The sequence below is a fragment of the Fusarium flagelliforme genome (genome assembly GCF_020744385.1).
Source record: "Fusarium flagelliforme strain FIESC 12 MPI-CAGE-AA-0113 chromosome Unknown B0J16scaffold_2, whole genome shotgun sequence".
NCBI classification, from domain to species: Eukaryota; Fungi; Ascomycota; class Sordariomycetes; order Hypocreales; family Nectriaceae; genus Fusarium; species Fusarium flagelliforme.
In genome coordinates this window covers 4,231,065-4,257,430 of record NW_025763504.1, presented here as the reverse complement: position 1 = coordinate 4,257,430, position 26,366 = coordinate 4,231,065, and the positions used below count along the sequence as shown (strand labels likewise).

General features: G+C 48.5%; 5 protein-coding genes across 5 annotated transcripts; 3 read left to right on the top strand and 2 right to left on the bottom strand.

The window, feature by feature from the left end:
- The first annotated feature begins 40 nt into the window (after positions 1 to 40).
- Positions 41 to 1,403, top strand: B0J16DRAFT_334456 (uncharacterized protein). Its single transcript, XM_046126959.1, has 2 exons — positions 41 to 202; positions 262 to 1,403. Exons 1-2 carry the CDS (start codon positions 185 to 187, stop codon positions 1,267 to 1,269), a joined length of 1,026 nt encoding a protein of 341 aa, XP_045987029.1. The 5' UTR covers positions 41 to 184; the 3' UTR covers positions 1,270 to 1,403.
- Positions 1,404 to 9,002: 7,599 nt separating this feature from the next.
- On the top strand, positions 9,003 to 12,739 carry B0J16DRAFT_316795 (uncharacterized protein; the record flags this gene model as incomplete). The annotated part of the gene is made up of 6 exons (XM_046125329.1): positions 9,003 to 9,400; positions 9,466 to 9,516; positions 9,581 to 9,619; positions 9,697 to 10,071; positions 10,549 to 10,865; positions 10,923 to 12,739. 6 exons carry the CDS (start codon positions 9,003 to 9,005, stop codon positions 12,737 to 12,739), a joined length of 2,997 nt encoding a protein of 998 aa, XP_045987028.1.
- Positions 12,740 to 13,163: 424 nt separating this feature from the next.
- On the bottom strand, positions 13,164 to 14,295 carry B0J16DRAFT_334450 (acyl-CoA N-acyltransferase). The gene is made up of 2 exons (XM_046126958.1): positions 13,771 to 14,295; positions 13,164 to 13,685 (listed from the first exon to the last, which is right to left on the bottom strand). The coding sequence occupies exons 1-2, from the start codon at positions 14,069 to 14,071 to the stop codon at positions 13,297 to 13,299; spliced, it is 690 nt and encodes a 229-aa protein (XP_045987027.1). The 5' UTR covers positions 14,072 to 14,295; the 3' UTR covers positions 13,164 to 13,296.
- A 2,398-nt stretch (positions 14,296 to 16,693) lies between these two features.
- B0J16DRAFT_71405 (uncharacterized protein) lies at positions 16,694 to 19,013 on the top strand. Its single transcript, XM_046134354.1, has 5 exons — positions 16,694 to 16,882; positions 16,931 to 17,179; positions 17,253 to 18,320; positions 18,398 to 18,732; positions 18,826 to 19,013. The coding sequence occupies exons 2-5, from the start codon at positions 17,043 to 17,045 to the stop codon at positions 18,897 to 18,899; spliced, it is 1,614 nt and encodes a 537-aa protein (XP_045987026.1). The 5' UTR covers positions 16,694 to 16,882; positions 16,931 to 17,042; the 3' UTR covers positions 18,900 to 19,013.
- A 333-nt stretch (positions 19,014 to 19,346) lies between these two features.
- B0J16DRAFT_71410 (uncharacterized protein) lies at positions 19,347 to 21,096 on the bottom strand. The gene is made up of 4 exons (XM_046134355.1): positions 20,941 to 21,096; positions 20,677 to 20,877; positions 20,400 to 20,596; positions 19,347 to 20,324 (listed from the first exon to the last, which is right to left on the bottom strand). Exons 1-4 carry the CDS (start codon positions 20,990 to 20,992, stop codon positions 19,383 to 19,385), a joined length of 1,392 nt encoding a protein of 463 aa, XP_045987025.1. The 5' UTR covers positions 20,993 to 21,096; the 3' UTR covers positions 19,347 to 19,382.
- Positions 21,097 to 26,366: the final 5,270 nt, after the last annotated feature.

Genomic DNA, 26,366 nt, shown 5'->3' with positions numbered 1-26,366 from the left:
CTATTGTAAACGTCACTTGTCCCTCCTTAAACAACTCATTGACCGACGACCTGAACGCATCTTTCTAAAACGGAATTGCGTCTGAGTCTAATTCTGCTAGCCGATGAACAACTGATACAAAAACCGCTAGCTACATGGACTTTCTACTGAATAATTTAGCGGCCATGCGCATTCACCCTATACCATGAGCCCCCCTCCAAGTGTGAGCTCTTGTCTATTCTAATCTCATCCTCCATACTTCACCCTGACATAGTACCGCAGACTCCTACGCCAAGAAGATTTCTTCTCCCGAAGAGGGGTACACAATCCTCCCAAACCCCTACTGCACTTCCACGGTTTCAGTCAACCCCTCGTTTCGCCTCCTCTTCTGTTCCTAGGCCGACACAGGCGAGGACTGGCATCGACATCGAGGACGTTGAAGAAGTTGAAGATCGCACCCAAGGCAGTTATCCGGACAGCGAAGATGATCACCTCGCATCTAGGAAGTATGAGCCGCTCAACGACTCCATTGAAGTCGAATCCGACAATGAGACGGCTTCGCATGATGCCAGCCCAGCTATTTCGGATAACGAGATAGATGCTCAAAGGTCGGGTTTTATTTATCAGCAAGCTTCCAACACGCCAAGTGTAACGCACGAAGCCTCCCCGTTGGAAGAGCGGGAGCCGAAACGGCGAAGGGTATCGATATCTCCCATGCGAGATTCTAGCCCAATAGAGGAAGAGCACTACATGGTCGACAATGACCCAAAGGATACACACGAGGAAGACCAAACCCCAAGCCAGGAGTCTACGCAGAGTATCCAAGACGCTATTCTTCCCTATGATGAGTCAAAGGCACTTCAGCAACCCACATTCCGCGCACCACCGCGCTTCAAACAAGTCGAACTCGATACCACAACGGATGGCATTCCAGCAGTTTTTTCCCCACAGCGTCGAGGAGCAAAGTATATAGCTGGCGGGCTCGCCGCTGAACTCCAAGGGTGGCTGTCTGAGGTAAAAGGCTGGGAAGGTTCGACGCCAGCCCCTTCATCAACGATCGACGTAACTGTTGAGGAGGTCCGGCCAGGTCGGCGCATGTATCTAGTCAAGGGCTCTACTGATATATCTGGAAGCAAGAAGTTCTTACTTGCAGGCGAGGGTAGGTTGACGGGCCTAGGGCAGAGGATGCCCTTGAGTGTAGGAAGTATTGTTAAGGTGGAACAGCCGGTGTGGGATATTGAGTTAGATGGAGAAGTTTGGACAGTGGCATGCGACTGGGGACTGGCATGAAGAGCTTTGTCATTCTGAGAACCAGGCAGCTTCTTCATAGAATATATAATGGTGGTGTCTAATAAGGATTTCTATCCAGGGAGTATAGATAGGGTGGCTTAGTACGAAGGAGAATATCAAGATAATGTAATTTGGCTTTGTTTTCTCTCTGCTCTGTGGAATTGTGACACCATTGATAAACACATTGTGTTGCTCTCTCTATCACATACGACCACACCTGCAGGAAAATACGGGATCCCGTCCGCTCTCCCATCGTCAAGCCCGCAAGGGGCGGATTAGTAGTTGGGTCGGTGACGACCAGCGAATCCCCGCTGTTGTATGTTTTTTTCTTTCTTTTTTGGTGACTTCTTTGCCCTATTCCTTCACAAGATCTTTGGTGTTGTGATTAAGATGTGCTTATCTTGCATATAAATCTTATGCAGTCAAATACGGTGTAGGGTAAGCTATTTGGTTCCATCCTGAGCATATGAATTGTCTAGACTTGATTATCAGAAAACTTCAATTAACTATTCGAGGATATTTAGAGTAGCTGCAGAAGAGATTTTCCCGATTAGCGGAATTATTGTCCTCATTGAGGCTGAGTTGGAGCTCGCCAAGCTCGACGATAATACTCTGCGACTGAATCTGTATCAAGTTTCCGTATGCCATCCAATGGGTTCAAAATCCCTTACTCAACGATGTCACTCAGGGAATGGTCTGATTTCTCCTTCGCTAGTGATCGAGGAAATCTCGCTAGACATGGATCTACAAAGTTAAAGATAGATATCTGGATGGATGGTTACAGCAGATACATAATAGAGTCCAAGGATATTGTTTCGATCGCCATATCGAGCGATCAAGAGTACCTATATGACTTATGCGTTAACGACCAGGACCGATTAGGTACAAATTTTACGCCCTGCTAGATAAGCAATGGTGCATGCTTACTTGAAACAAAGTAAAGATGAATCGATACTCAGACGCAGCAGAATAATGGGTTTCTTGCTTTTGTGAAGCCTGGAGTTATTCTTGTCGTCCCAAGAAATTCTCCGTCTGTTCCTGATATCCCTTGCCAAGACGATATGTATATGAGAAGTGGTATCCGTACATCAGGGCCCAATGGATATCGTTATCAAGGTCTCGGGGAGTAATTGGGACGACAAGACGTAGCATTGTAACCGCAACAAGCCCACTACATAGTAGTCAGTACGTAAGTTGCATTCGCATTTCCACCAGGCTCACCCCCATTCAAGACTTTGCTCCAGGAGGCTTGGAGAAGATGGTTGGTCAAATGCATCCCCATACTTCACGGGAGTGGGGAGAGGTTGTCCAGTTGAGGGACGATGGCGATGAGGTGAGCCCCAACTGAGATCGAAACCCGATCAGCCGGCTTTTATCCATAAGAGGAGGCAGGATGTTAAATATCAGTTTTGACTACTCTATTCTCTGTGCCAACAGGATCCGTGATACAACGTCATAGCACACGGCAGGAGAAGGCCCAGTGGTTGCGTTTCTCTGGGCTTTGAACTGCGAGTCTATCGCTTCTTGGGGAGTCTACGGCTGGTCCTTGGACCCAGTTAGTTTTCAACCGGGAGTGATCCGAGTAAACTTCTCTCTGTCGTACAAGCCCTAGCTGCTGGTAGCTACAAAGAAGAGTTCAAGTTGCCCGGACGTATAACGACTAAGGAGGATCTCATTTAACTGGCGATCTTTTTGACTGTCTAATAAAAAGATCAACATCACAGGTCAATTAGTGGATTTCAACTTTCCTCATCCTTGGCAGTGAACATCAAACAAGCCCAGTCCGTGAGCGGCTGAGCTTTTGTAGCATCGACAATGCTCTCGTGACCTCCGAGAAGACCTCCCTCGACTGCCAGTGTCTCATCATGTCTACTATGAATCAGGCTATATTTGAGTGTGAAGAGCTATCAATCAGTTTGCTCTGCTTAACAACACTAGATTTTCGTTTGGACTTCAGAGAAGCACGCCATGCTGTGGTCTTGGAACTCAGAATACATCTTCTGGAAACCATATTGGCAGGTATACAGTCTATGTTGCATCCAAAACCCACTGTTGTTGAAGGGTTGCTTTACCCTAAAGTGTGCTGGCTCAACACTATTCGGTGGTCTCTCGGGTCTTTGTTGCATAGGTAGACAAAGTTGTGTAAAACCGTATCCAGCAACACTCTGAGTAGTCCCCGCATGAAACAGGTCTCCGGGGTCAGGGATTCTGTAATCCATGTCCTTGTACTAAACCTAAAAGACAATTGAGATGCGAAGAACCTACGAATACCCAGACTGGCCAATAAGCCCCGAAGCGATAAGGCAAGGATATGTATCCAAAAGATTTGAATGTTTGCGTACCCTAAAGCTTCAACACCAGGTCGTCAGGTGAGACGCAACGTCTTCTGTGCATTGATAGAAGTTGAAGGTAAAAATATAAAGACCAGACGCAAGGAGTGGTTCATGCCGTGTCTCAAAGCTCACATGCTCAAGAGTGGCACAGCCCGGGCTCTTTTGTTGGAGGACATGTGCCTCGCAAGCATCGGCACTGTTGCTCCCATTGACTGACCTGAAACAATCTCTTGGTTAGCTACCCAGGTAGGCTTGTCCGCAAATGCTAACCTACCTCTAGCGCTGTGACCAAGCGGCCTGGTTCAACGATCGGTGTTAAAAGACAGAAATTCTAACATTATGTTCCATTCCGCGTCAATTTGTTGCACCTGGGCCTCCGGGGCAAAGAGCCGGGACGCCCAAGAGGGTGGAAGGCAGGACCTGCATTAGTGGCAGGCCAAGTTACGATGGCAAGTGGATTGTTATGGATGCTAGAATGTCATTCATCAATCACATATTAGGAAACAGGGCATCTATTTGCGGGTAAGAAAAAGCCCTTGAAAAATGAACCAACTCTTTCGGTGGCAAACGATTTTAGGGACAAAAAAAAAAAGGCTTCATTTGTCAAAAATATTGGGCTGGAGTACTCAAATATTGCTTGTCGTGAAGACTAGGCTATTAATTCCGGGTATCTCCCTTGTCTATCATCGTGAAAGCTGCTGGGAAACGAGATGTACAACAGGTAATCTTCGGTCCGTCGAAGCAGAAATCTAAGAAAATTCAGAATCCAAGGATGTGCTGCATCAGAACGGTGGGTATACCGGGGTGCTTCTAAAAACAGAGACAGAATGTCATTCGACGTGAAGTGAGCATAGGATCCGCGACTGTTGGTCAGAAAAGAGGAAACAAAAAGAAACATCAAGATGGGAACAGGAGATGAGGAAAAAACAGCAGCAGCGATGCTTGCTGTCAGATAGGCTCCCGCTCAGCCATGCTGTGCGGCAGATACTAAAGCTGGGACGAATGGCTGCTTTGTAGGCTAGACCATGCAGCTAACGAAGTTGAGCGTCATGACATGCTTTGCCGGGACGGTTATCCAGATGCAGGCCTGAACCAAGGATAATGAGTGGCTGGATATCTACTTAGGATCTTGGCTGATTATCCCTGTCTCTTCTTTTTGCACGTAGGATTCCTCGTCGGATCGGCTTTCCGAGAAGTGTCAGGATCGTTTCCAACTCGACACGATAAAAAAAAAAAAAAAGCAAAGAATTTCTCATCAGGACTTGAAAGCAACCTTGGCTTTGCGGGCAGCGTAGCCGCGATGTGTTGCACAGGATGGGATGGGACGGAATGAAAGATGATCGAATCAACGCTAAGACCATGCGTTTCTGGACATGGTCTGCCGCGCTTCTGGCGGCGTTTCGTCTCTTCGTCCCGGGTGTAGAGATTTGCCAGGATATTCTATATCCGGCTTCTCCTCCGCTATGGGACGAGCACCAGGGAGGGTCGCCCGTGTTTTAGAAGTTGGTGATTCAATGCATCGTGCCGTAGTCTAATTGTAGATGAAGCAGCCAACCCCTGGGTCCGAAAGCGAAAACACCGAGATTCGACTTGATATGAGACGAAAATTGTGAGCTGAACCAGCGCCCGGATCTATAATGTGTCGAAGCGTGTGTCAGCGACCATCCGTGCAGAATAACTGAGCGTACAATCCAATCCACTCAACGGTGACCCACACACACTAGTGATTGACGCGGCTACGCCAGTACAAGAGGGGAATAGAGGGGAACATCTGGGGAACTGGTTCGTGTGTGGTAGGCCAGGAGGGCGACGCTGTGGGTGGGAGAGATTAAAGATGGAGGTTTGTTGAAGATCAACCAATTTAACATGGATGGCATCTGGCTCGTGAGTAATTAGGTCAATGTTCGGCAGGCAGGTAAAGTGGTAGGCAGCGTCAATGCTGATGCTAGGTACCTTCCTACCTAATGAATGTTGACGATGAACTTGTCCCAAGAAGGTAGTTGCAACCTTCGCTTTTGTATAAGGTAATGACGAGAGGCAAGCACCAAACCACCTCCCTGTTACCCCGAGGCAAGTACAATGGGTACCTATGCAAGAACTGGATTCCAAACTGAAGTAAGCAAGTTTCAATTTTAGCCAAGTGAAGACGACGGTCGGTTTTTTTTTTTGGTCAAGACAATCATCGTGTCAATTACCTCTTCAGGCGTACAATCTCAACAATTCACCAAGGTTAGACGTTAGAGTCCAAGACCATATCGATACCGGAACCAACAATATTCAGCTCCATTTGGCTCTGCTCAAAACCCAAGATCTTACGGATACCGCACCAGCATATCTAACAATAGACACAAGACCGGACCGAAGAGACGATACGACACACCAGCTTGAGCCATTTACCCTGTTTGCCGACTGTCTTTCTACCCAGCGGCTAAAGCAACTCCAAGTCTGTGTATGACAGATCCCTGTTGGTGCAGCTCAACCCAGCTGCAACTGACTCGGATGAGAGCTGAAACTTCTTAGCCTTGCTCTTAGCTGCTAAACTTAGCAGGGACAGTAGCTTAAGCCTTAACCATTAAGCCTCTTTCTCAAATCGAACCAGCTTTGCTGCCGTTCTCTATCGGCGATAATCTGGGTCGAGTTACATCCGCATCTTTACAAAACCGCACTATGAGCAGATAGCGTGGAGCCTGCTATCCTGACTTGGAACAGCTTGCGACATCCCTGGCTATCCTTAACCTTCGTCACCGCTGGCAGTGCGCAATCCTGGCCGGATTGAGGCTAAAACTTCAGGGTTTTGATGTTCAATATCTGGGGTCCACATGGACCAGTACCGTGCCGCCTTGTTGTTTCTCGCCTTAACCTCCTTGACCTTCTCAACGAATCACTCGTCTGCCAGCGTGGAAAATGTAGCATAATTACAACCGCGACCCAGTTGTCCACAAGCAGAAGCTTCGACCATCCAGAAGAAAGCTGGCCATCTGGTGCTCAATGTAACACGATCGGCTCAGAGTCACCGGCATCATCCCATTTCGCCCTATCTTGGCTCCAGCTCTTTGACAACCGGCCTATGGTAGGCCACTCTTGAGAGCTGTGCCTCTTCGAGCAAACTGACTGTTCACCGCAACGTCTTTCACTAATAAGTTGCAGCTGACGCAATGGCCGTGTAATCAGAACTCCGCGGGCAAAACCTATCTGGGTAGTTATAAGCCAGCCCCGGCTTCTCGTCCAGGCAAGCCGCATCTTGCTCAGAAGTACGAACTCGTCAGAGCATGTCGAATGGCGCGATAGCCGACGGCGTGAGATTGACAAAATAGCCAAATGCCCGTAGTGACGGCTGTATGGGGCAATCGACATGGCCCTGCGGTGCACCTCTTTAGCTCCTCGTCATCTCATCTTCGTTAAGCCGATAAGCCTTCAGGTCACAAAAGCCACCTTCCTCATTTTCGCCCATTCACTTCTCCTATGATAGGGCCTGACCTCGGTAGCTGCCGACTAGCTGTCGCTTGATTCATCGATTTACCATATGCTCGCAAGTATACCAGACTTAGTTAATAAGCCGTAACGGCTTTTCATGTGTCAGTCCTTTCTTTTTCTGGTGACATGGGTAACACCCCAGACTCTCCGGTTTGTGACACAACCGTCTCTGGGAAGCTTATTAGGCGACAAGCTCCCCTGAAGAAAGCTTTCCTGCATTGGGATATGTGTCAATCTAATGGTAACATATGGCTGCGCCTCTCGGCAGCCCCCACCAAGTGTAGCAGTTTTGGAAAGGGGCACAATGGCTGCTGTGGGATAGATATTCATCTGTTTACTGACGATATGTTTAGTTCAAAAACTGGCCCGCTAGTCCGCCTATCCTGGAGCACCCCTAGTCGAGTTGATCCTCTCACCTTTTTGGACTCCTTTGAACCCCGGTACGGACAATTTATCCCCTTGTGGAGATCATGGTTCGGACGGGGCTCTCAACGCCATGATCTACACCAACCCGTCATGCTAACCAGCAAGGGCGAGCCGTTGCTCTAAAGTGCCGGCAAAAACGAAGAAGATGCTTGGCTCTGCTGCTTCTCGAACTTTTCAGTGCAGCCTTCCCTGGCGCCACCCTGCTAGGGCTGTTCTGTCAACCCTCGATAATCTACGTGCCTCCATCAGTGAACTGACTTGTGGCTCAAAAGCTGTCCAGCAACTTGGTGAATATGGCACACCTCGACAAGAAATGCAAGGACACATCCTGCTGTCGGGTCATCATCATCGCCTAATGCATGCGGCACCGTGCCTGTGCCACCGGGCAAGGACCGACTGCCGCAGTCAAAGGTCCAGCATGTTAGCAATGATGATGCTGCTGGTTTCCGCTGCAAGCCTTCGTTTTGGGTTTCTTGACTCTACCATCTCCCGGATTACCATCACGGCTTTCCCCTTTGCTCAGAACACCGATCCAGACTAATCCAGTCCACTAATACTGTACATCTTATGGAAGCCCCTGGTCCCCGGTCCTCGTTTCTTTGGTGCACACCCTTTCAGCCCTCTGTTCCTGACACCCCAAACCCCAGTCCCAACCCCAAACGACTACCGTCTTCAGAACCCTACCGACTACTTCATGCGTTGTCCACCTAGTCAAAGCTTTTAGGGACCTACTTTTCTGTTGTAGTGGATTCGTCTCATCTCCTTCCTTTCCCCTTACCTGATCGCATGTACCACGCATTGACATACCAGCTGTGTCTGAATCTGGTACTCGCCTTCAAGCCTCTTCCTTGTTCTCTCCGTCACTAGTTAAAAGATCAGACAACCAAACAAAGCGGCTCCGGTGATATGAAGCTTGGAGGGCCCCGTCGAACAAGAAGAAAACAATATCCCTGACCCTGAGCGAGATCTGCAACCTGAAGTCTTCGGTTCAGCGGGTCAGACTTCGATCTATTCGATACTCCAGCCTCTCTTGACACCCTCCCACTCCGCATCGAAACACGAAAGAGCATCCATCTGCCAAGTTTCATATCGTTCAGCACCCTAATAGCACCCTGGTCTTCTGGAACACGTACAAGAAACAGACATCCCCCTGGCGGACAAACGAATTACTTCTCCAATCACTTCGTTTTCGTCGTTTTCCTACCTCATCCCCCGACTCTGTGGAGTGTTTTCCCGCCCTAATCGTTAATTACCCCGGAACGTGGTTGATCCCGTTTCTAGCATTCTTCAACAAAAGTTACTATGCAACTGTAATAGTCTGTATTACCTATCACGACCAGAAACACGGCTTCACGTTTCGATTCCATAACCTCTAGATAAAACCCCATTGTTAGTGCCCTCCCAAGGCAATCGTCGTTACTCGAAATCTTACATTCCCAGAATTACTCAAAATACCTTCTTAATATCTTGTCTTTGGAACACCTCAAATCCTTCTTAGCCATGAAGATCGAGTCGATCCTCAACCAGTTCAACGAACTAGAAGCGGAAGCGAGAACCAGCCGAGAGAGCACACAGCAGAATAGTGCACAATGGGAACGAAGAGGTTCATCATTCCCGTCGTCGACTCCATCTCCGGAGAGCGCTCAATCTAGAGCTTCAAGTGTGCGATCTGATAGCCGAACTCGTACGCCTTGGGACGCTGGAGGTTACTCTTTGCCTAGAGACAATGTTTCGACACCCTCTTCACGATCACCCTTCTCGACGATCTCTTGGGGAGACCAGCAGGAGACCTCGAGGTTACAGAGTGCACCCAGCAACCCCATGAGAAAAGTGTCAATGGACGCATCAGCAAGCATGAACCCTCAAGGTGCCTCAGCTCCCTACACACTACCCGTTCGGTAAGCAGACTCGAGAAAACTGTCCAGTATACATGAGTTGGCATTGTGGCTAACGGTGCTTTCAGAAGAATGGCTTCTACCCCAGATGTGCATCAAGATGGCTGGACCCCAAGAAGGTGCATTACTCCGTGCTTCTGTATAATTCGCTATCAATTGAGCGTCAAAGGCTAACAGTATCAGTCACCACGGCGAAGGTCGCCCTTCACAGCATATACGGAGGTAAGTTCGCGGCTCAGCACAGCCATAGTGCCATATATTGCGACACAAGTATATCAAATGTGCTAACATGTTGCAAGGTCAAGCCTCTGGACCGAATATAATACATCGCCTGCTTCAAGAAGTCACAAGATGTCAGATAGTCGCAGTAGTTTCTCATCTTGCTGTTCGTCGACGTTTTCTGCCAATCACTCTAGAATCTCATCCGTATCCACCATCAATGGAAGTCACGTTATGGGCTCTGGAATTGCCGACTTGGAGGCCAAACTGGAGCGTCTACCAAGACTTTCAGCACCACTGCCACCCGTCATTACTGCACCGCCCGTCAAACAGGAACTGCGTTTACCTCATACAGCCAGTTCTGCTGGCCCATGGTCCTCGGGCAGCCCTTCCGACTCGATTCTAGAGGCAAGGATGGTAAGGAGGAAACACAGCCAACTGTCAGGAGACCAAAGGTATGTTGATTCACTTTTAATTATCGAAAACATCCTCCCCATGTAATGCTTTATCTACTTCGTCTGCTGGTACAAGAAACTCCGGCCATCTTTCTGCCTGGCGCAGCAGATCCTGGCACGTTTGTTGTGGGTGAATCACAGCCGATATTTCTATTGTCACTGGATCAATGCCTGCCTGATGTAGAGGGCCCTAAGACAGATGATGTTTAGGCATGGCTAGACTCATGGCGCTACAAAAAACCCGTCTCGCTAAAGGCATCCTCGTCGTATCGCAAACTCGCTCCAGAAACTGTGAATCACGCTGCATGGTTTGATCACCTGTCTATTGACTCGGCCAGCGTCAGGGAGACGCTCTTTCTCCTGCACCTCCCTACCCGGTCTCAACGTCTTGTGTCCTGCCAGCCTTCCACTCCTATCTCTTCTCACTTTCAAGCTAAATTCTCGTCGAAAAGACACTGACACTTCTCCTCTTTCCAGTTACTTGAAGTCAAAGGATCACTTGTTGAAGCCACTGGACCGTGTTCACAAGCGCACCATTTCGGCGCCAAACCCTGCCGCAGGCTCTGTACAGTCGTTTAACCGGGCCCCAGCAACTCTGCCGCCGCTTACAGCCAGACATTTTGAGACCGCAGCGCTCCCTTCGCCACAGATAAATACTGTCTATGAGCGTCCAGGCCTCGAGCAGTACCCTTGGGCACAATCGGAAGAACGTTCACCAGCCCCAAGAATGACGACCAAATCCCCCTTTGATCCTCAGGAGAGTGGTCAGGTTTTGCCTGACAGAAGTTTACCAGGTACGTGTGCGGCAGCGTCAATAAGCATCTTTACACTGACACACTTGTCTTTACCAGCAGCAAACTATGTCAACTCAAACGATCGTGTCATCGCAGCATGTCGTCGCTTCAGGAAGGTTGATGTCAACACAGCTCTTGAAGGGGGCGACATCTGTATGGCAGTCGAAAACTGCACAACCGGATCCGTCCCGCGTAAGGTTATCTCACACCTATTCGGTCGCAACAAGGTTTGCACCCGCCGAATACCTGAGCGTGTCTGGGTATGCATGTGTCGCAAGCACTACCAGAGGATTCGTTATCGCACGGGAGCCGATTTCAGCGTAACTCAAATCGGTATGGTATACGAACAGATTGTTAGAATGATTTTCTGGAGCCGCGGACTGGAGAACCCCAACAGAACCAACCAAGAGGGCATCGCTATTCGATCATGGACATTCTCGATTCGCAGGCGTGAGGTAAAGCGCATGGCAGATACGAACGGCCGCGACCTCATTCCTCGTTGGATTATGCAGAGCCTTGGAGAAGGTAAGACACATGACGAGATTTTGGACGTTGTTGAACGTCTTAATCATGAGATTCAACAAGGAACGCTCAAGGACGTCCCGCCCGTTGAATTTCTTCCGGAGGTTGTTGATGCTTTCACAAACGCACCTGCTCAACTTCAGACTCAATTTTCAACTGGAGGTGAAGTTTCTTTTGCCACCCATCCTGGACGTTCTCTGGACACGGGGGATGCAACTGGGTCCCCTGTCTCATTTGTCAAAGAATCATCGCCCCTCGAACCAGTGCAGGAGGAAGGGTACATGAGCGAGCGCAGCAGCGCCAAATCAACATCTTCACCTAACCCTCCCGCTGCTTACAATGGAACTCGATCCGTTTATCAGCCTCAATCGCACATCGACAATGTGCCCAATCGACGTACTTCTTATGCATTTGGCACTCGGTCTCCTTTCGCGGATTCTGGCCTAGGACCAGATACCGATCGACGAGCCAGTCTTGCCTACCATGACAGTCAGAACCCAATACCACCTTCAATGAGCTATTTCAGTATTAATCGTCAGATGCAGGCGCCAACGACCGATCACCGAGGTTCATACGATAGTGTTGTTCGTTCTCAGGCGGCCTACGGTGGTGATTACCACTATAGGCCGAGTGAGTTTGTACTGACGGATAGAACCCCTTCGAGCCATATGGCTGCTTTCCCAGAGATTGCCAGCGAAAACACTGCGGCATGCACGACAAGGTCTCTTACTCACAGCGGCCGGGACAGTCGCGAGTTCCAATCCCCTACAGCCAGAACGCAGCCCACTTCCATCTCTGTCAATCATCACGTCTACGGATCTGGGTCCGCACAAGGCCAAGCTGGCATATCCTCGTATCAAAGTCAGGCACAGCGTCATTACCATGGCATGCCAAACGGCGCAAATACCTCTACATACCCAGTAATGCTCGATGAGGGCCCCTACGCCAACGTTCAGCGCCCGCAAATCCACCAGCCTTCTTGGTATTCTTCCGAAACTGGGTGGAACGCTGGGATCGGCCGCTCTATGAACCAATACCAGCAGCACACATTGGCCGGCACCGACGAAACCAGCCTCCATTCTTCGCACCAGTACCATAAAGAGGAGATTCCAGAGCCGTCCGGTGCTGATCTAGTAAATGGCGAAGTGGTTTCCACCACGTACTCAACAGCAGCCTATCGCTCAAAGCATCAAACCGGATATGCTTCCCTGGGTGGGTTAGACGTCAACTACGCCGACGACAATCTGCAAGCACATCAGTACAGATGGTCGACCAATGAAGCTGGTGATGATCAGCACGGTGCTCAAGGCTCTAGGAATGACTTACAGGAGAGGGACAGGATCCCTGAATGATGGCGAACAAAACAAGACGTTGACACTTGCTCGTATATGCTGCATGCGTAGCTACTTGCTTACGATTTCAAAGGGTGTTGGCTCCGTGGTGACTGCAGTATTATTTGATCTGCATTTGTTTCTGTACGGTGGAGTTCTCGTTATTGCTTCATAGATGACGCTGGCTCGATGTCTGGTTTCTTTTTAGATTTGTTTTCGACGCCCGCTGTTTGTACTTGCATATTGCCGCCTATAGTTGCACGTCAGGGACCACTGCGGCGAAAGGACTGGGGCAATATGCGATATTAGTCGATACGGGCGGAATCCCAGTTAGTTTTGCGGAGGTCACGACTTGCTCCGTTGCCGATATTTGCTATGCTATGATTACGAAACGATCACGGATTTTGTTGGTTGAAGACGTCTGGCACTGATCAGATAGATTGAAGAAGCAATAAATTGAATGAAGAAACAGTACTGCTAGCTGGTGATGCCTCACGATGATGATTTTATCATCGGAAACCATGTACATGTTAAGCAGCGAACAGTCTGAAAGCTGGTGATGGGTATCAGCTGTTGCTTCATTCCCCCCTGAACATGACCACACCACCATCCCAATCCTTTAACTCTCCAACATTGGCCCTAGCCACTTCGACGAAGCCATAACGCTTGTAAAAATTGTCAAGCCCACGCAATCCCACCAGCCAAGTGGGAACACCTGCACGATCGGCCGCCTCCAAACCGTTCTGGAGCAGCAGAGAGCCGTAGCCACTGCCCTGAACATCGGGAGAGACGCCAAGGCTAGAAAGGTACCAAGCAGACCGACGACGTTGAGAGTTGAGGATATCTGGCTCGATAGTACTGAAGACACGGTCGTAGATGCCAAGACGATGAGCATCAAAAGTACGAAGGGGGAAGAGGTAATGGTGTAACTTTAACACCACCCGCATGATCGGAGCAACCCAGGCATCTAAGGCGAGTAAGTAAAACAGCTGAGGTTTGGTACAGAGCTAACTAAGCAGATTGGTAGGCAAGTGGATAGCATGGAAACATACGAAGTGAGAGCCATCGATCTGCAAAAGACAAGGACTCGTCCGGAATATGCCACCAGGTGAAGGCTACAGGTTTACCCTTAGCATCATCGAGCATAGTAAGAACATAGCCTGGCGTCCAGTAGCGTATCCAGAAACGTCGGTCTACCCATTTCTGAAAGGGAGCTGGATCGATGCGACGGTCAGGAAACATGTAGTCGAGCAGGGCCTCCTTGTCGAAGCTCTGGAGATAAAGCCTTGTAGCGACACTGACATCGGATAATCCGCCAGGGCGGATACGATGGAGAACCTGCTTTGTGGTCATGGTGAAGAAACTTGTGGCGGTGTCGGTGGATTGACCGAATGAGTGAAGTGAGCTCAGCTCGTAAGTTGAAATCTCTGGATAGGTGTGATCAATGCTCTTTTGGAGTTGAGTTGATTTGGTCTCATTTGATTTGAGTCGACACGATCAATCACAATAGTTGAGAGTCAGTCAACGTCCAATTGATCAAAAAGTCAATCGGAATCTTATTTTACATCTTCTACGCAGTTTTTACACGATTGCATTTGCGAGTTGTTTAAATATCCAACGAGTTTCCCAGCCTTGTTAGGTCGCATCGGGGTTTACGCCGGGTGAGTCAGTTGTCCCAAAACCGCTTAGATTATCATCATCGTCTGGGTATAAGACAGGGTATATCATCCTCCTTTAAAGCATACCTTTTTCTTCTTCTTTTTTTTTTCTTTTTCTTTTTTTCTTTTTAGATCATCTAATCAGCTCTCACAAAGTCTGAATAGCATCACTGTTTTGTTTTTGTGGTCTTGCCATAAACGACAAGCGTTGCAACGACCGTGCAGATACCAACGTCAACTCTTGAAATTGCCCGATTGAGTAGTGTACTGGAGATAAGGCAATGCAGGAAGAACGAAGGAAGCAGCAGCATGGCTGAGCAGAGACTAGTTTCTCGTATTCTTCTTCCAGGGAGTCATTTCCAACTTGTTTTTCTGTTCGGATGGAGATGACTCCAGAAGAAGAGTAGGAGGAGGAAGAGGACGCTTGAGAATTAACCAGTCGACATGGATTGGACTTGGTGGAGAAGAAGAAGAAGAAGAAGAAGAAGCAACTGAGATATGACTGTTTCTTTAATTAGATAACTTGACATGGGGTTATCGTGTTTTGTACGAAAAAGCAGAGGTTGCATGCTCCGACTACCATAGGTACCTACGTTAGTGTCTGTCTGCTTTGTTGTGCTACGTACCTAGTAAATGACACCCTGTTGATGTCATGTTGCTGGAGTTGAATATTGGCGTTGATACCTAGGTAGGCAAGTCAGATGAGGCCGGTGTTACATATATCTGATTACCTACCTAGGTAATCAACAGTAAGCCGCTTCTAGAAAGAGTATGAGGCTTCTAGTTTGAAAATGCTTTATAAGTAATTTGACATGTCGCAAAAGTTGTGTCGGGCACGATCGAGATCTCGCTTGACTATCATATCATCAAGTTGCTTATGTGGACATGATTAAGTCAACCTTCAGCTCAGCTCCCGCTAATTAAGCCAAGCGCTAACAACCGTTCCGGGACGGTTAATCGCTGTAGATTTTGGATGCATCCACTGACTGAGCTGCAAGCTGACATGACATGACATGACATGGCCTCGCTGGGCTGAAGATTTGAACGGTCTCCCCGTTCCGCTCCCACCATCCATGGGTACTCTTATACAGTACTACCTAGGTACCTACCTAGGTAGGTAGGTATGATAGTAATCAGGTACGTGACACAGGCAGACACTCGACGTGGTCAGCTAAGTACCTGCCTTGAGACATAGATAGACATGTACTACAGGCACTGTATGACAAAGGGTGACCCGGTATCTCGGAGACAGAAGTCAAATCAATCAATTCCATGAATTTGGAACTGTATTGGGTTGCACAGTTGGTCTAGACCCTGTATAGTATAGCACCGACTACAGTAACCAGGTTCTAAGGGCACCTTCCACTACCCCTCTACAGCCATCGCGGTACTAGGTAGGTAGTTAGGGCTGTACTTGCTCAATTTATTCATTCTTGCTGTTCTGGGTTGACAACAGGTATTGCTTTACCACAAGGTGTTCCTTCCATTCTTGTGTTGCATTGCAGCAATGTATTCTTTGTCAACTGTCTTCTTTCCTCTTCTGGTATTGCCTGGTTAGGTAAGTACCTACTACCTCACTATGGAGGCCAGTATGGACCCAAACCTTCCTTACATTTTTATTTGAAATCATTCCGTCCCCTGCCTCGCCCTACGGAGCTAACTCAACAGGTAGGTACCGACCTTGAATGTGAGGTAGCAGCAGTTGACCCCCGCTCTTTCCATGCTTGGTACCTGCCTTGTCTACTATTTGTGCAGGGACTCGACTCTATTCGTGTCAGGTCCCAATTTCCAATATTTTACCCATCCTTTCAAATCAACATCTTCAGCCTTACAGCCTTGAGACTTACCATCGCCCCCGGTCAGCAGCTTACTAACCGATTAGACGTCATCCTCTGGATTTGGTCCCTGTCAATCTTGCCAGGCCGGGAACCTGGCAGGCTGGCAGGCACCTGTATCCCGTCTCCCGGGTCTGCCAACTGCCGTTCCGCAACAGTGCCGTACAGTACAGCAGCGTAGCCCAGTACTACACAGCGCGTCGCTGAGGCGATATCCTTCTTCGCATAGGTCTGCCTGCAGACCATACTATCCCGTATCACACCGTACTATACCATACGGCACGGGACGGTATCTACAACCACCCCTAACCCTATTCTGGTCCCAGGCCTGGAAGCGTCAAGAGCCCCATCGACATCTATACATCGTTGTGGCCCGGGGGGGCATCATCTTCTGTTCCTATAGAGACTCGACGTCAAATAGCCCTCATCCCCGGCTTCAATGACTCGAGTCTCTGTCTCTCTCTCTCTCTCTCTCTCTCTACCTACCTATTTGTCTTCTCGATACAAGTACCAGTTATTATAACTACCAACCGCCGTTCTTGATTCCAGCTTTACTTATAACTCCAGACTCCATCTACTTATCTACATTGCATTAAAGGGTCACCTCCAGTATATCTACATCTTTTCATCCGATCAAAGTATACAACCAGAACAGTTGTCTGTCTACCTAGGTATATCATACTCTCCCATTGCTTTTTTGTTGTCTGACACGATAAAAGCGTAGTCGCCTTGACCCTCTCTGCTACTTACATTCACCAAATACTACTTCAAGTTTAAGCCCATCTTACGGGCTACATATCAGCCACCACGGATCCACGAAGAAGAACCATCATGTCTCGCTCCGTATCATCTTCACGGGGCTCTGAATCTCCCATGGAGCCTGAACGTGCTCACAGAGCCTGTGAAAAGTGTACTCGCACTAAAAAGAAATGTGACAAAGCATTGCCTGCTTGTTCTCGCTGTACGAGGTGCGTAGTTATCCCTTCGCTCTCCCTCCAAGACATTGATCTTTCTCTTCCTTGATGTCGACTGACTCTTTAGGCTTGCAACCACATGCTCCTACGATTTCATCTACACGGCCCCAACTACCGCTGTTGTGGAACCAGGATATCTTGCAGGATCTACGCCCAAGGAAGCTTACGGCCAGGGTATATTTGATCCTGCTTTTGAGGTCTCGAGCTCGATGATTATGGCTCTTCTGTCTTCGCGCAACATCCCTTGGCGCGAGGCCACCGAACGCTACTTTGAGACTATGAATCCCTGGTTCTCTGTCGTTCACCCTGAACTTTTCGCCATTCGCACAGACAGTATTGGCTCTGGCTCTGGCCCTGGCCCCAGCTTCGGTGCCAATCAAGGTCCTCACGATCCCGCCGTTGCCCTCTTAATCGTCTGCATGCAGCTCGTCTCTCAATACGATGACGAGGCTGCCGCTGCAAGCACAAATGTTAATGAGGGCAAAGACATGATCGAGATGCCTGCTTACCGAGCGGCCAAGCGCGCTCTGAGTGTCCTTCGTGGCCTTTCTGCTCCCAGCATTGAGCTTGTTCAATGCTCTATCTTGCTCGCGCTCTTTGAGTTCGGTCATGGTGATGTCATGCGGGCCTACGTTAGTATCGGAGATGCCAATACTATGGCGTTGGTGCTACGCATTCGCCCTGGGAAATATGTTGAGGCCGAACGGGAGGCTAATATACCTTACGAGGAAGAAGAGCGTCGCTGCGTCTACTGGAGTCTTTTTGTACTGGATCGTCTTATCCATGTTGATTGTTCTCTTATCCATATGCCACTTCAGGTGCCCTCGCCTGCTGTAGATGACTTGCTACCGACGAGCAATTTGATCTGGCATGATCAAAACCAGTCGCCTACACGTTCCGTCCAGCGGCATCCTGCAAATATTGCGCCTTCGGTGCCTCTCGGACCGTTCCAAAGAAACTGCCAGTGTGCAATGCTTTACACGAGAGCCTATTCTCCCAAGCCTCAGGGGAATCCAAATGCTCTGCTGGAGGAATATGTTGAACTTGATATTGCAACCAGGGCCTTGGTAGAGGCCATGATTATGCAGACTTCTCGTTGGGGTGACTTTTATGAATGTTTTGCTACATGCACATGGTAAGCTTAACTGACTATTGAGCTTTGACAAAAATGTTGTGGTACTCATATTTGTGCTGGGTTAACGAGTACTTTAGTCTTCTTCTCTTCCTCTACTGTCGTCAACTCCGCGCGGCCAGCACGATAACCGCCGTCGGTCCTTTTTCCCCAACATCTGATGATATAGCACCGAAGGCCATCGCCGGTCTGAACTTTACCATCCGTATCATCGCTGATACCACCACCGACCTCAACGACCAGCTCGCCCACCGCCCTCACCTCCTTGCTCCTTGCTCCCCCGTCACACCCTATTCGGCTTATCACTGTCTCATGGTTTTGAGTCACCTGGAACATTTGATCCCCGAAGCTGATACAAGATTCCACAACATATTTGCGTCGTTGCACTTCTTTGCAAAGAGATGGGGAGTTGCCGGTAAGTTCTTAGGCTACTGGCAAAATGCACCGTCAAGGAATCAAGCCATGGAGCATAAAACACTTTAGCGAATCAACTTCTGACTCTATGCAGGACAACTTGTCAACAAGGTTGAACTGTTTCTAGCGGATTCCGACGAGACGCAATGGTGCTTCATGGACGACTAAGGAAAGTGACACGGGGCCTTTTGGTCTGCACTCTGCGACCAGCGGGCCCCGCCAGTACTCAATACTTATTACATGGAAGGGACGGGTTAAGAAAGGAGGGTTCACTGGGACAGTTTTGAAGGCCGATTTAGCGATCTTGAAATATTTCTAAGCTACTGCTACACGGCTCTTAATGCCCGTTGTTGCTTTATTAGCTTTCAACCACCGAATGATTTCGACTGTTTACAAATGTTTGCCGTCGAGCTTGTACACGTGTATATGAGAAGCCATATACAAACACAATGCTCGCCATATCCAAGCACACGGTCAATCTTTGGTTTACCGCCGCGGAAACAAAACGCCCAAGTATCAATGCTTGCTCATGATATGCACTCAACGCCCAACACCCAATCGAGGAAACTATATGAATAAAAAAACGTCTAGATCGGGGTACAGTTTATTGAAACGATGCCTACCCGATTAAAAGAAAGCTGATATGGGATATCAAGGAGAGTTCCCAACGACAAGGATTAGTAGCATGCCGTTGAGGATACAAGAAGCGATAAAGGTAGTCCACACAGCAAATAGGTGTGGTAAAGATAGTTGGTCCTGTCGGTACAGTGTCATGCCAAGAGCACTACACGCGGTAAACAAACTTGCAACAACACCAACAGTGACGCCAGCATCAACTTCGGCACGGAGTTTATGCCGGCCGGTAGAGATGAGCGTGCCGGCAATAAGGAGAAGCAGGAATGATACGGCAAAGGAGCCGACAGAACCCCAGAATAGCGTCTTCTCACGATATAAGTGCGCTTGTTGTTGGCTGAGGCTGGGGAGGGCGTAATGGGTGGCATATCCGGTTGTAGGGAAACCGTCTGAGCTGGCGTATCCTGCCTCCTCATCAGACTCACTGCCGTTGAAAGTTGTGCTGGAGTATTGATACGGCGAATGGTTGGCACCAAGGAGACTCTGCCGCTCTCCAGTTTTCTTATGCCTAAACCAGCCCTTTGCCTTGTTCAAGGGGGTTGAGAAAATATTTTGTAGATAGTCAAGGCCAGGAAAACTGGTGTTTTCATCTGGGTTTATGTAGATGGCGTATCCACCATCGTCGTCTGCGCACTCGCTTCCATTGTCGTACTCATTCCAGTATTTGGTCGGGCCCTCCATCTGTGGCGGGGGCAAGAACTCGAAGTTGGGTTGAGAACGGCCAGTAGGGTGGCGGTTCGCCGAGTTGATAGAGCCCGTCAGGGACTGACGTCGATAAGATTGAGCCGGGGACTCGGGCGAGCTAGGCTCACTCAATGCGGGAGCGGCAGCGTTTAGAGTGCAAGTAATGTCGTCATATCGCTGTTGGAGGGAGGAGAAGTCGCGACGAGTAAAGCTTTTGGGGTCGGAGAGGATGTTCTCGTAGAGGCGAGTGCCGAGGGTCGTAGAACCAGTCCACTTCTGTAGACAAAGGGATAATCAGCACATGTTTCCGTGGTGTATGTTTGCACCTAGCAACCATGATAACGCACGCACCTTATATTTTTTAGTGATTTTTCGAAAGGCGATTGCTTGGGCATTGACGAAGCGTTCAAGGGCATGAATATCACTACCGCAACGAACCAGCTCGCGCTCGTATTTGGTGAACCTTCTTTGGTGTTTTATTGCTGAGTCATGGGCGAGTTCGTCTCGATTCTTTGAAGCCCATCGATTGATATTCTTGGCGAGATATTCTAGTAGGGGTGTCAGTTTAGGTATGTGGTCGCGTGCCATCAAGTCGTGGCGCAGGGCTCCAAGCCAAAAAGAAACCTACCTAATCGGCGCGAAATCTCGTCTGCTTTACTTGAGACAAACAACTGTAATCTCTCATGCTGACGACCAAGTTCCATGTATAAGCCATCCTCGAATCGACTCAAAGCTTCGTCTTTCTGACCCGGAATAGCCATGGCCGTGGCCTGGTCGCGTGTTGTATGCATCTTGATCTCATGTTTGATGGAGTTGTAATCGAGGTTGTCTGCACAAGAGATCATCAGTTAAATAAACTGCAATTGGACAATGGGTCAAAAGGGTCACATACGGAGGTTCCATTCTGGGACGGATTCCCGCTCAAGATGCTCCCCGAACTTCATATTGACCTTCGCAATTGATTTCAACAAAAATAAATGAAAGAGAAAAAAGAAAAAAAACGAAGATAATGGGCGAAAAATTGGAATCGCTTCCCTCAGGCTCGTTCGCGAGAGGAGGGCCCGACTGCTATAATGATCTCGAACACGAATTGGGAGGACAATCGAAGCGAAGCGAATGACGGAATAAGCGAGCGAAAAACGCTGCTCACAGTCAAACTAAAGAGTCAAATTGCGAATACTCGTCTCTTATACCTAGAAGCCGAAACCGCTTGTAAGTCAATCGAGCAAACCAAGACAATCGATCACGATAACGGTTGCAGGTGAAGGAAAAACAAAACAGAGTACAGAGGTAGTAATTGGGCGGTTTGCGACAGTGACAGGGTAGGATGTAAGGAACGGAGGCATCAGTCAGAAAGTTTAAGGTGGGAATGACGTACCCAAGATATGAGGCACACCTTGCTTGGCTTGAGACACAGCCCGCTTCGAGATCTAAATTAGAGAATTAAGGCCTGTTGCGTAGGACAGGCAATGGGTCATCAACGCCCAAATGGCAACGTCTGGGGCTCTTGTTGGCGAGCCTAGCAGGGGACCAGGTTGTTCTAGTAGCTGGCTGTGGAGACCGGAGAGTCACTTCGAATTGACCTGAACCGTTTCTGCGGGCGTTGGCGTTGTGACGGTAGAGAGCTAAAGTTAAGTTGCAAAATGCGTGATCCTGCAACAGCAACAGCGAATTGGTCTTGTGTAGAAAGACTAAGACAAAAGGCTTAATCAATTCCAAGATTCAGCCGTATAATATCGGACCTCTTATCAAGACGGAGCCAACTTAGTTGTGAACTCAATTCTCCAACAGGGATTGGTTCCACGTATTGAGATAAGAGTCTCAACAATGTAAGTAGATGAGTCAAGTGCACCACTGTCTATGAACGACAGATGCGTCAATCACAAGGAATGACCCAAAACAGACAGCTGTGTTTTTGCTGGAAGATTGTCTCGGACGAATACGGCCTGAGGTCAAGACGGTAGTAGCACCAACAGTGAGCGGCACGCAGGCGATGAGAGATTTGGAATTCCAGATGGGCCGTTGAATGTCAAATTCTTTTCTTAATGTGAGAGACAAGGCGAGTCGGCGATGGTGCTTATAAGGAGCGCAACGAATAAACGAATGAGCTCATGCGAGGAGAATTCGTCTCACAAAAGCAGGAACAATGCGTGGGAAACTTTTCAAGTTTATATCTTTCTGCAGTTATCGTTCAGCCATTCGGTCATACACCCTTGTACCGCTTGTTACCACTCTTGTCAAGTCCATCCACTCACCGCGTGCTTTGCATGCATCGGTAACGCCCACCCGAATAAGATCCTAGACTTGGCAAGACCCATCCATCGTAGCGCAGCGCAACGCACGCAAGCTAACGCACTGGATCCTGTACTGTAGCAGTGCTGCGTACCACCAAAACCAACACTGATAAGTGGATGCGTCGTAGTCTAGTACTATACGTACTCCATCTGGTGTCAAGATCCAGAGCACAACTCACCCCTGTCAACCTGAAGGACGGGGCGGCGGAATCCCGGGCTCTGGAGAGTGAGTGGAGTAGGGTGGAGGATCAAGGGTCCTCGTTTCGGCGTCCGTACCTAGCAGCGGAATAATGGCTTGAGGTGCCGTGTGAGAGTCGACGAAACGCAGCGATGATCTGGACCGTTTGTCAGTTCAATAATTTGTCAGGAAGCAGTTATACCTCGGTTGAAGGGTCTCAGGGAGTGTCGAGATACGATTGACGATACCCAGTGAGGGGTAACGTTAGAGAAAGGCACACCAAGATGGAGCTGCTGGCGTCAACGGCCAACCTAGAAAGTTACTTGTGTCGTAAGGTGCCGTAAATTCTCGATAGCGGATCAAGCACAAAGATAATGTACAGCACTGTTGTGTCGTGTGGTATCAAAGGCATGTATGTCTCGGCTGCTATCGCTCGGCATATACAGAAATGTGTTGCTAGAAGGAGATTGGAAGTGTCGCACCCGACAATCGAGTTGCAGTGCCGAGCATGCCCAATCCAGCAGGCGCATGCATGCGTTGCCTCCTTGGAGCGGAGACAGTTATCCGGACAGGTTGCAGCATGACGCTGTATGTTTGAAGCTATCCAGACTTCGAGATCTCGTTTTTTCAAGGTTATCTATTACAGTGCGCAGCTAATATCTGCAACACCGTACATGATATGGCAAGCGCGATCTTTTCCTCAAGGAAGGAAGTGTCATAGTAAGGTAAGTACCTATGCAAGTAGGGACCTGCCTATCTACGTAACTACCTTGACTACCTACTAGGTACCTATGCGTCAGAGGTAGGTGGACTTTCCTTTCATCCATTATTGCTCATTGTGATTAGATTGCAGATAACAGATATCTGCCGTCCCAAGCATATTTGTACCTGTTATTGAATCCGACTCATTGACAGCCGCAGCCGCGGATGTGGCTGCGGCACAGAGGGGGCAACGACTACGAGGAAAGCAAGCAGTTCCTTAGTACCTGCGGTGTTGTGGTGCAACACACTTTATTCCGTGGCTCATAATGTACCTAGGTATCCAATGTACTCTGTAGTACAGCAGTGCAGTTTGTGCAGAGCAGCGACACGACATGACACGGCACAGCCGTGATCAGGCACCCGATGGTCAACGGTCCCAACCGATACGTATCATGTATTGTACTAACGTGCTGTCAATGCTACGGTACTGGGTTGGTTGTCGTGTTTATGCGAGACATCTCCGAGTGATGGTGAAGGGTCACGCGAGAACTTTCTACATACTGTACAAAGGAAACGGTTGGGCCCGCTCGTTTCGAGGTTGATACCAGTGTTTGGTCCTGGATCCATGCTTAAGTTTATTATGTAAAAAGCCAATTCAACAACAAAATCTTATTCTTGACTACCTAAGTTAGTCGTTCAGCTTGGATCCTTTTTATTCTTTGTCTAAATCTACCTACTTGGTCTTCTGCAGGCTCTGCGATTTCTTCAACGCCAGGTCTAGACAGAATCCATGCATGATGATTATTATTGCGCATATACGGGCCCCTGTCTCTGTCATATGAATAGTGGCGTTTTCTGGTTAACAGTACGGATATTCGTACTCCCCCGGCTAAAGTGAGTCTTGACCATCATCGTACATAACCCCAGGCCTTTTGTGCTTTCATTGTGGGACGTGGGAAAAGGTAACGGTCTAGATAATTCTTCAACCTGTTGTTCAGTCCAGTTCAGTTCAGCCCTGGGAGGCTCAAAGAGTATCCATTTAAGACTCCGTCATCATGCTTCTCCAGGAATTTTAGTCCTCCATTCTCCATGCTTGCATTGACCATGTGCAGGTTTGACTGGTCCTGTGTTGTCGACAAACAAAGCTTGGCAGGGCCCCGCCCAATGACAAGATACCTCTAACTCGTCGGGGATGACAGGAACCCTGGCATAAAAAACAGACCTAGGCCTAGGTAGTGATGGAGTTTTTCCAGAGCAGTCGGGTCACTTCACTGTGAGAAGTCTCTCTCGCCTTAAAAGACTTGGCTTTCTTTTTGAGCCGCTTCTAGGTTATCTCCACCTCCATGACCAAACCAAGACCACCAAAGAGCGGGAAACCCTGTTGACGACGACCACGGAAACTAATACGCGATTTGGGTCTTGTCTATTTTTGATACACCAACTGATCTCGGCCAACTCGTAGACTACAGGCTTGAAGTTGCAGAGTGGATCACAATGTCTGAGGTTGAAGTGAGACTCTACTCTACCAGGTGATCTGCAACCATCTCTAGACTCAAAAGCCTTGGTCTGGATCCTGGTGTTTAGCCGCGCAAATAACTAGCAACGGATTTAATGGTCGATCCTGGTAAATGATGGTTCCTCATCTTTTGCGGCTCAATTGATAAGCGCTTAGTCCTCTCCTCGTGGTGCATACCCAAACGTTGGACGACTTATTGAAGAAATTTCACCCAATAAACGTTCCTCGGCGTAATAGTCTCAACAGGTACCAAAGTTTTGCTTTTACACAGCTTTAGATGGATATTACTAAGTTGGTTGGTGTTTAAAGAGAAAACGCTTATTGGTCAATCGATATCTGATGGCTAACGGCCTGTACGTAAATCTTGATATATATATACCAGATTGGGATCTCGGTCTGGCAAAATGCATTTACTTGTCCCCGCCACTACAGTACACTACCTCATCCTTCAACTTATGGTTATGTATTATCGTTTGTGGACAATCCAGTTCCATCTCATCCCCGTCTTGTCTCCAGCCTGATCTGATGCTGATGAGTCCATCAAATACCCAGGTTAGCCCCTGCTCCAGTCCTTGCCGTATGTAGGTGCGGATTCAGACACAGAGTAGGCAGCTCAAAAGTGAAGTGAAGTTGCCTCTCGACAAAGGTCCCTAGTGAATTGAATTGAATTAGCCTTCAGGGGTCTTGTATCCACTACCCGCACTGCCGCCTTAGCTATGGGCCGTGCATCCATACAATCCATACAGAAGTCTATTGCTGAAGTTACGAGGAGGATACGATTTGTAGTCCATAAACGGAAATAAGTCACGCCCTCCTCTACCTAATCAGCTCTTGACGCCCGTTGTTATCGGTTAGAACGGCACTGAATCTGTTCCATGAAAATGGCTGCGTTCTAGATCCCCAGTTCTGATCCTTGTGAGGCTCCGAACAATCTGACTCGGCCTTTTCATCACCAGCCCAGTCTCTGACTCGAGCCTAAAATTTATTACATGTGTCAGAATAGGTACAACATCCTCAAGGGCTCACACTATGCGACGTGGTATTGCATATGTGCGTGCTTCAAGTCCGGGTCTGTCTCCCATAAAAGGAAACATGTCGAGTGACCACAACATTACAGTACCGAAATGGTCCGAATGAGAATCTCATAATCTCACCCACGGGGTAGGGCTGCCTACTCAACAAGCTTCTCATCCATCGGCCAACTTGACAGCGAAATGGGTCTGTCACCGATATAAGAGGGCATGTGGATCTAGTAGAGACCCAAGGTTAGGGCCTATGTCTTATTAATGGGAGACATGTGGTTCTGTCGTAAGAATGTCTTTTGGTAAGTCGATATGACTGAAAGAGGGTGTACTCCTTTATCCTCTTGATGAGTATGGTTTGGGGACTCTGGTCAGACTAGGCGACAACACAAACATGGGCCCAGCTAACAGAAAGTATTGCACTAATACGTCGTGTAAAGGTAGACTGTCTAGCTCCCCATACCTACAGTCAAGATTCTATCACGAGCTTCGACGGAACTCTTCTACTCGTCAAAAAAGAGGATGGATAGGCTGCAGGACGATGCCACGGAGGCAATGTCAATACACACCCTGTATAGCACGCCCTATATTTTGAAGATCTCATCC

Bases quoted from the DNA above. Each gene is read 5' to 3' on its own strand.
- B0J16DRAFT_334450 (XM_046126958.1), bottom strand. From the start codon at position 14,071: ATGACCACAAAGCAGGTTCTCCATCGTATCCGCCCTGGCGGATTATCC. The intron at 13,686-13,770 runs GTATGTTTCCAT...TACTCGCCTTAG, and splicing joins AGATCGATGGCTCTCACTTC to ATGCCTGGGTTGCTCCGATC.
- B0J16DRAFT_71410 (XM_046134355.1), bottom strand. From the start codon at position 20,992: ATGAAGTTCGGGGAGCATCTTGAGCGGGAATCCGTCCCAGAATGGAAC. The intron at 20,878-20,940 runs GTATGTGACCCT...TCTCTTGTGCAG, and splicing joins CGTCCCAGAATGGAACCTCC to ACAACCTCGATTACAACTCC. The intron at 20,597-20,676 runs GTAGGTTTCTTT...CACCCCTACTAG, and splicing joins CGAGATTTCGCGCCGATTAG to AATATCTCGCCAAGAATATC.
- B0J16DRAFT_71405 (XM_046134354.1), top strand. From the start codon at position 17,043: ATGTCTCGCTCCGTATCATCTTCACGGGGCTCTGAATCTCCCATGGAG. The intron at 17,180-17,252 runs GTGCGTAGTTAT...CTGACTCTTTAG, and splicing joins GCTTGTTCTCGCTGTACGAG to GCTTGCAACCACATGCTCCT. The intron at 18,321-18,397 runs GTAAGCTTAACT...CGAGTACTTTAG, and splicing joins TGTTTTGCTACATGCACATG to TCTTCTTCTCTTCCTCTACT.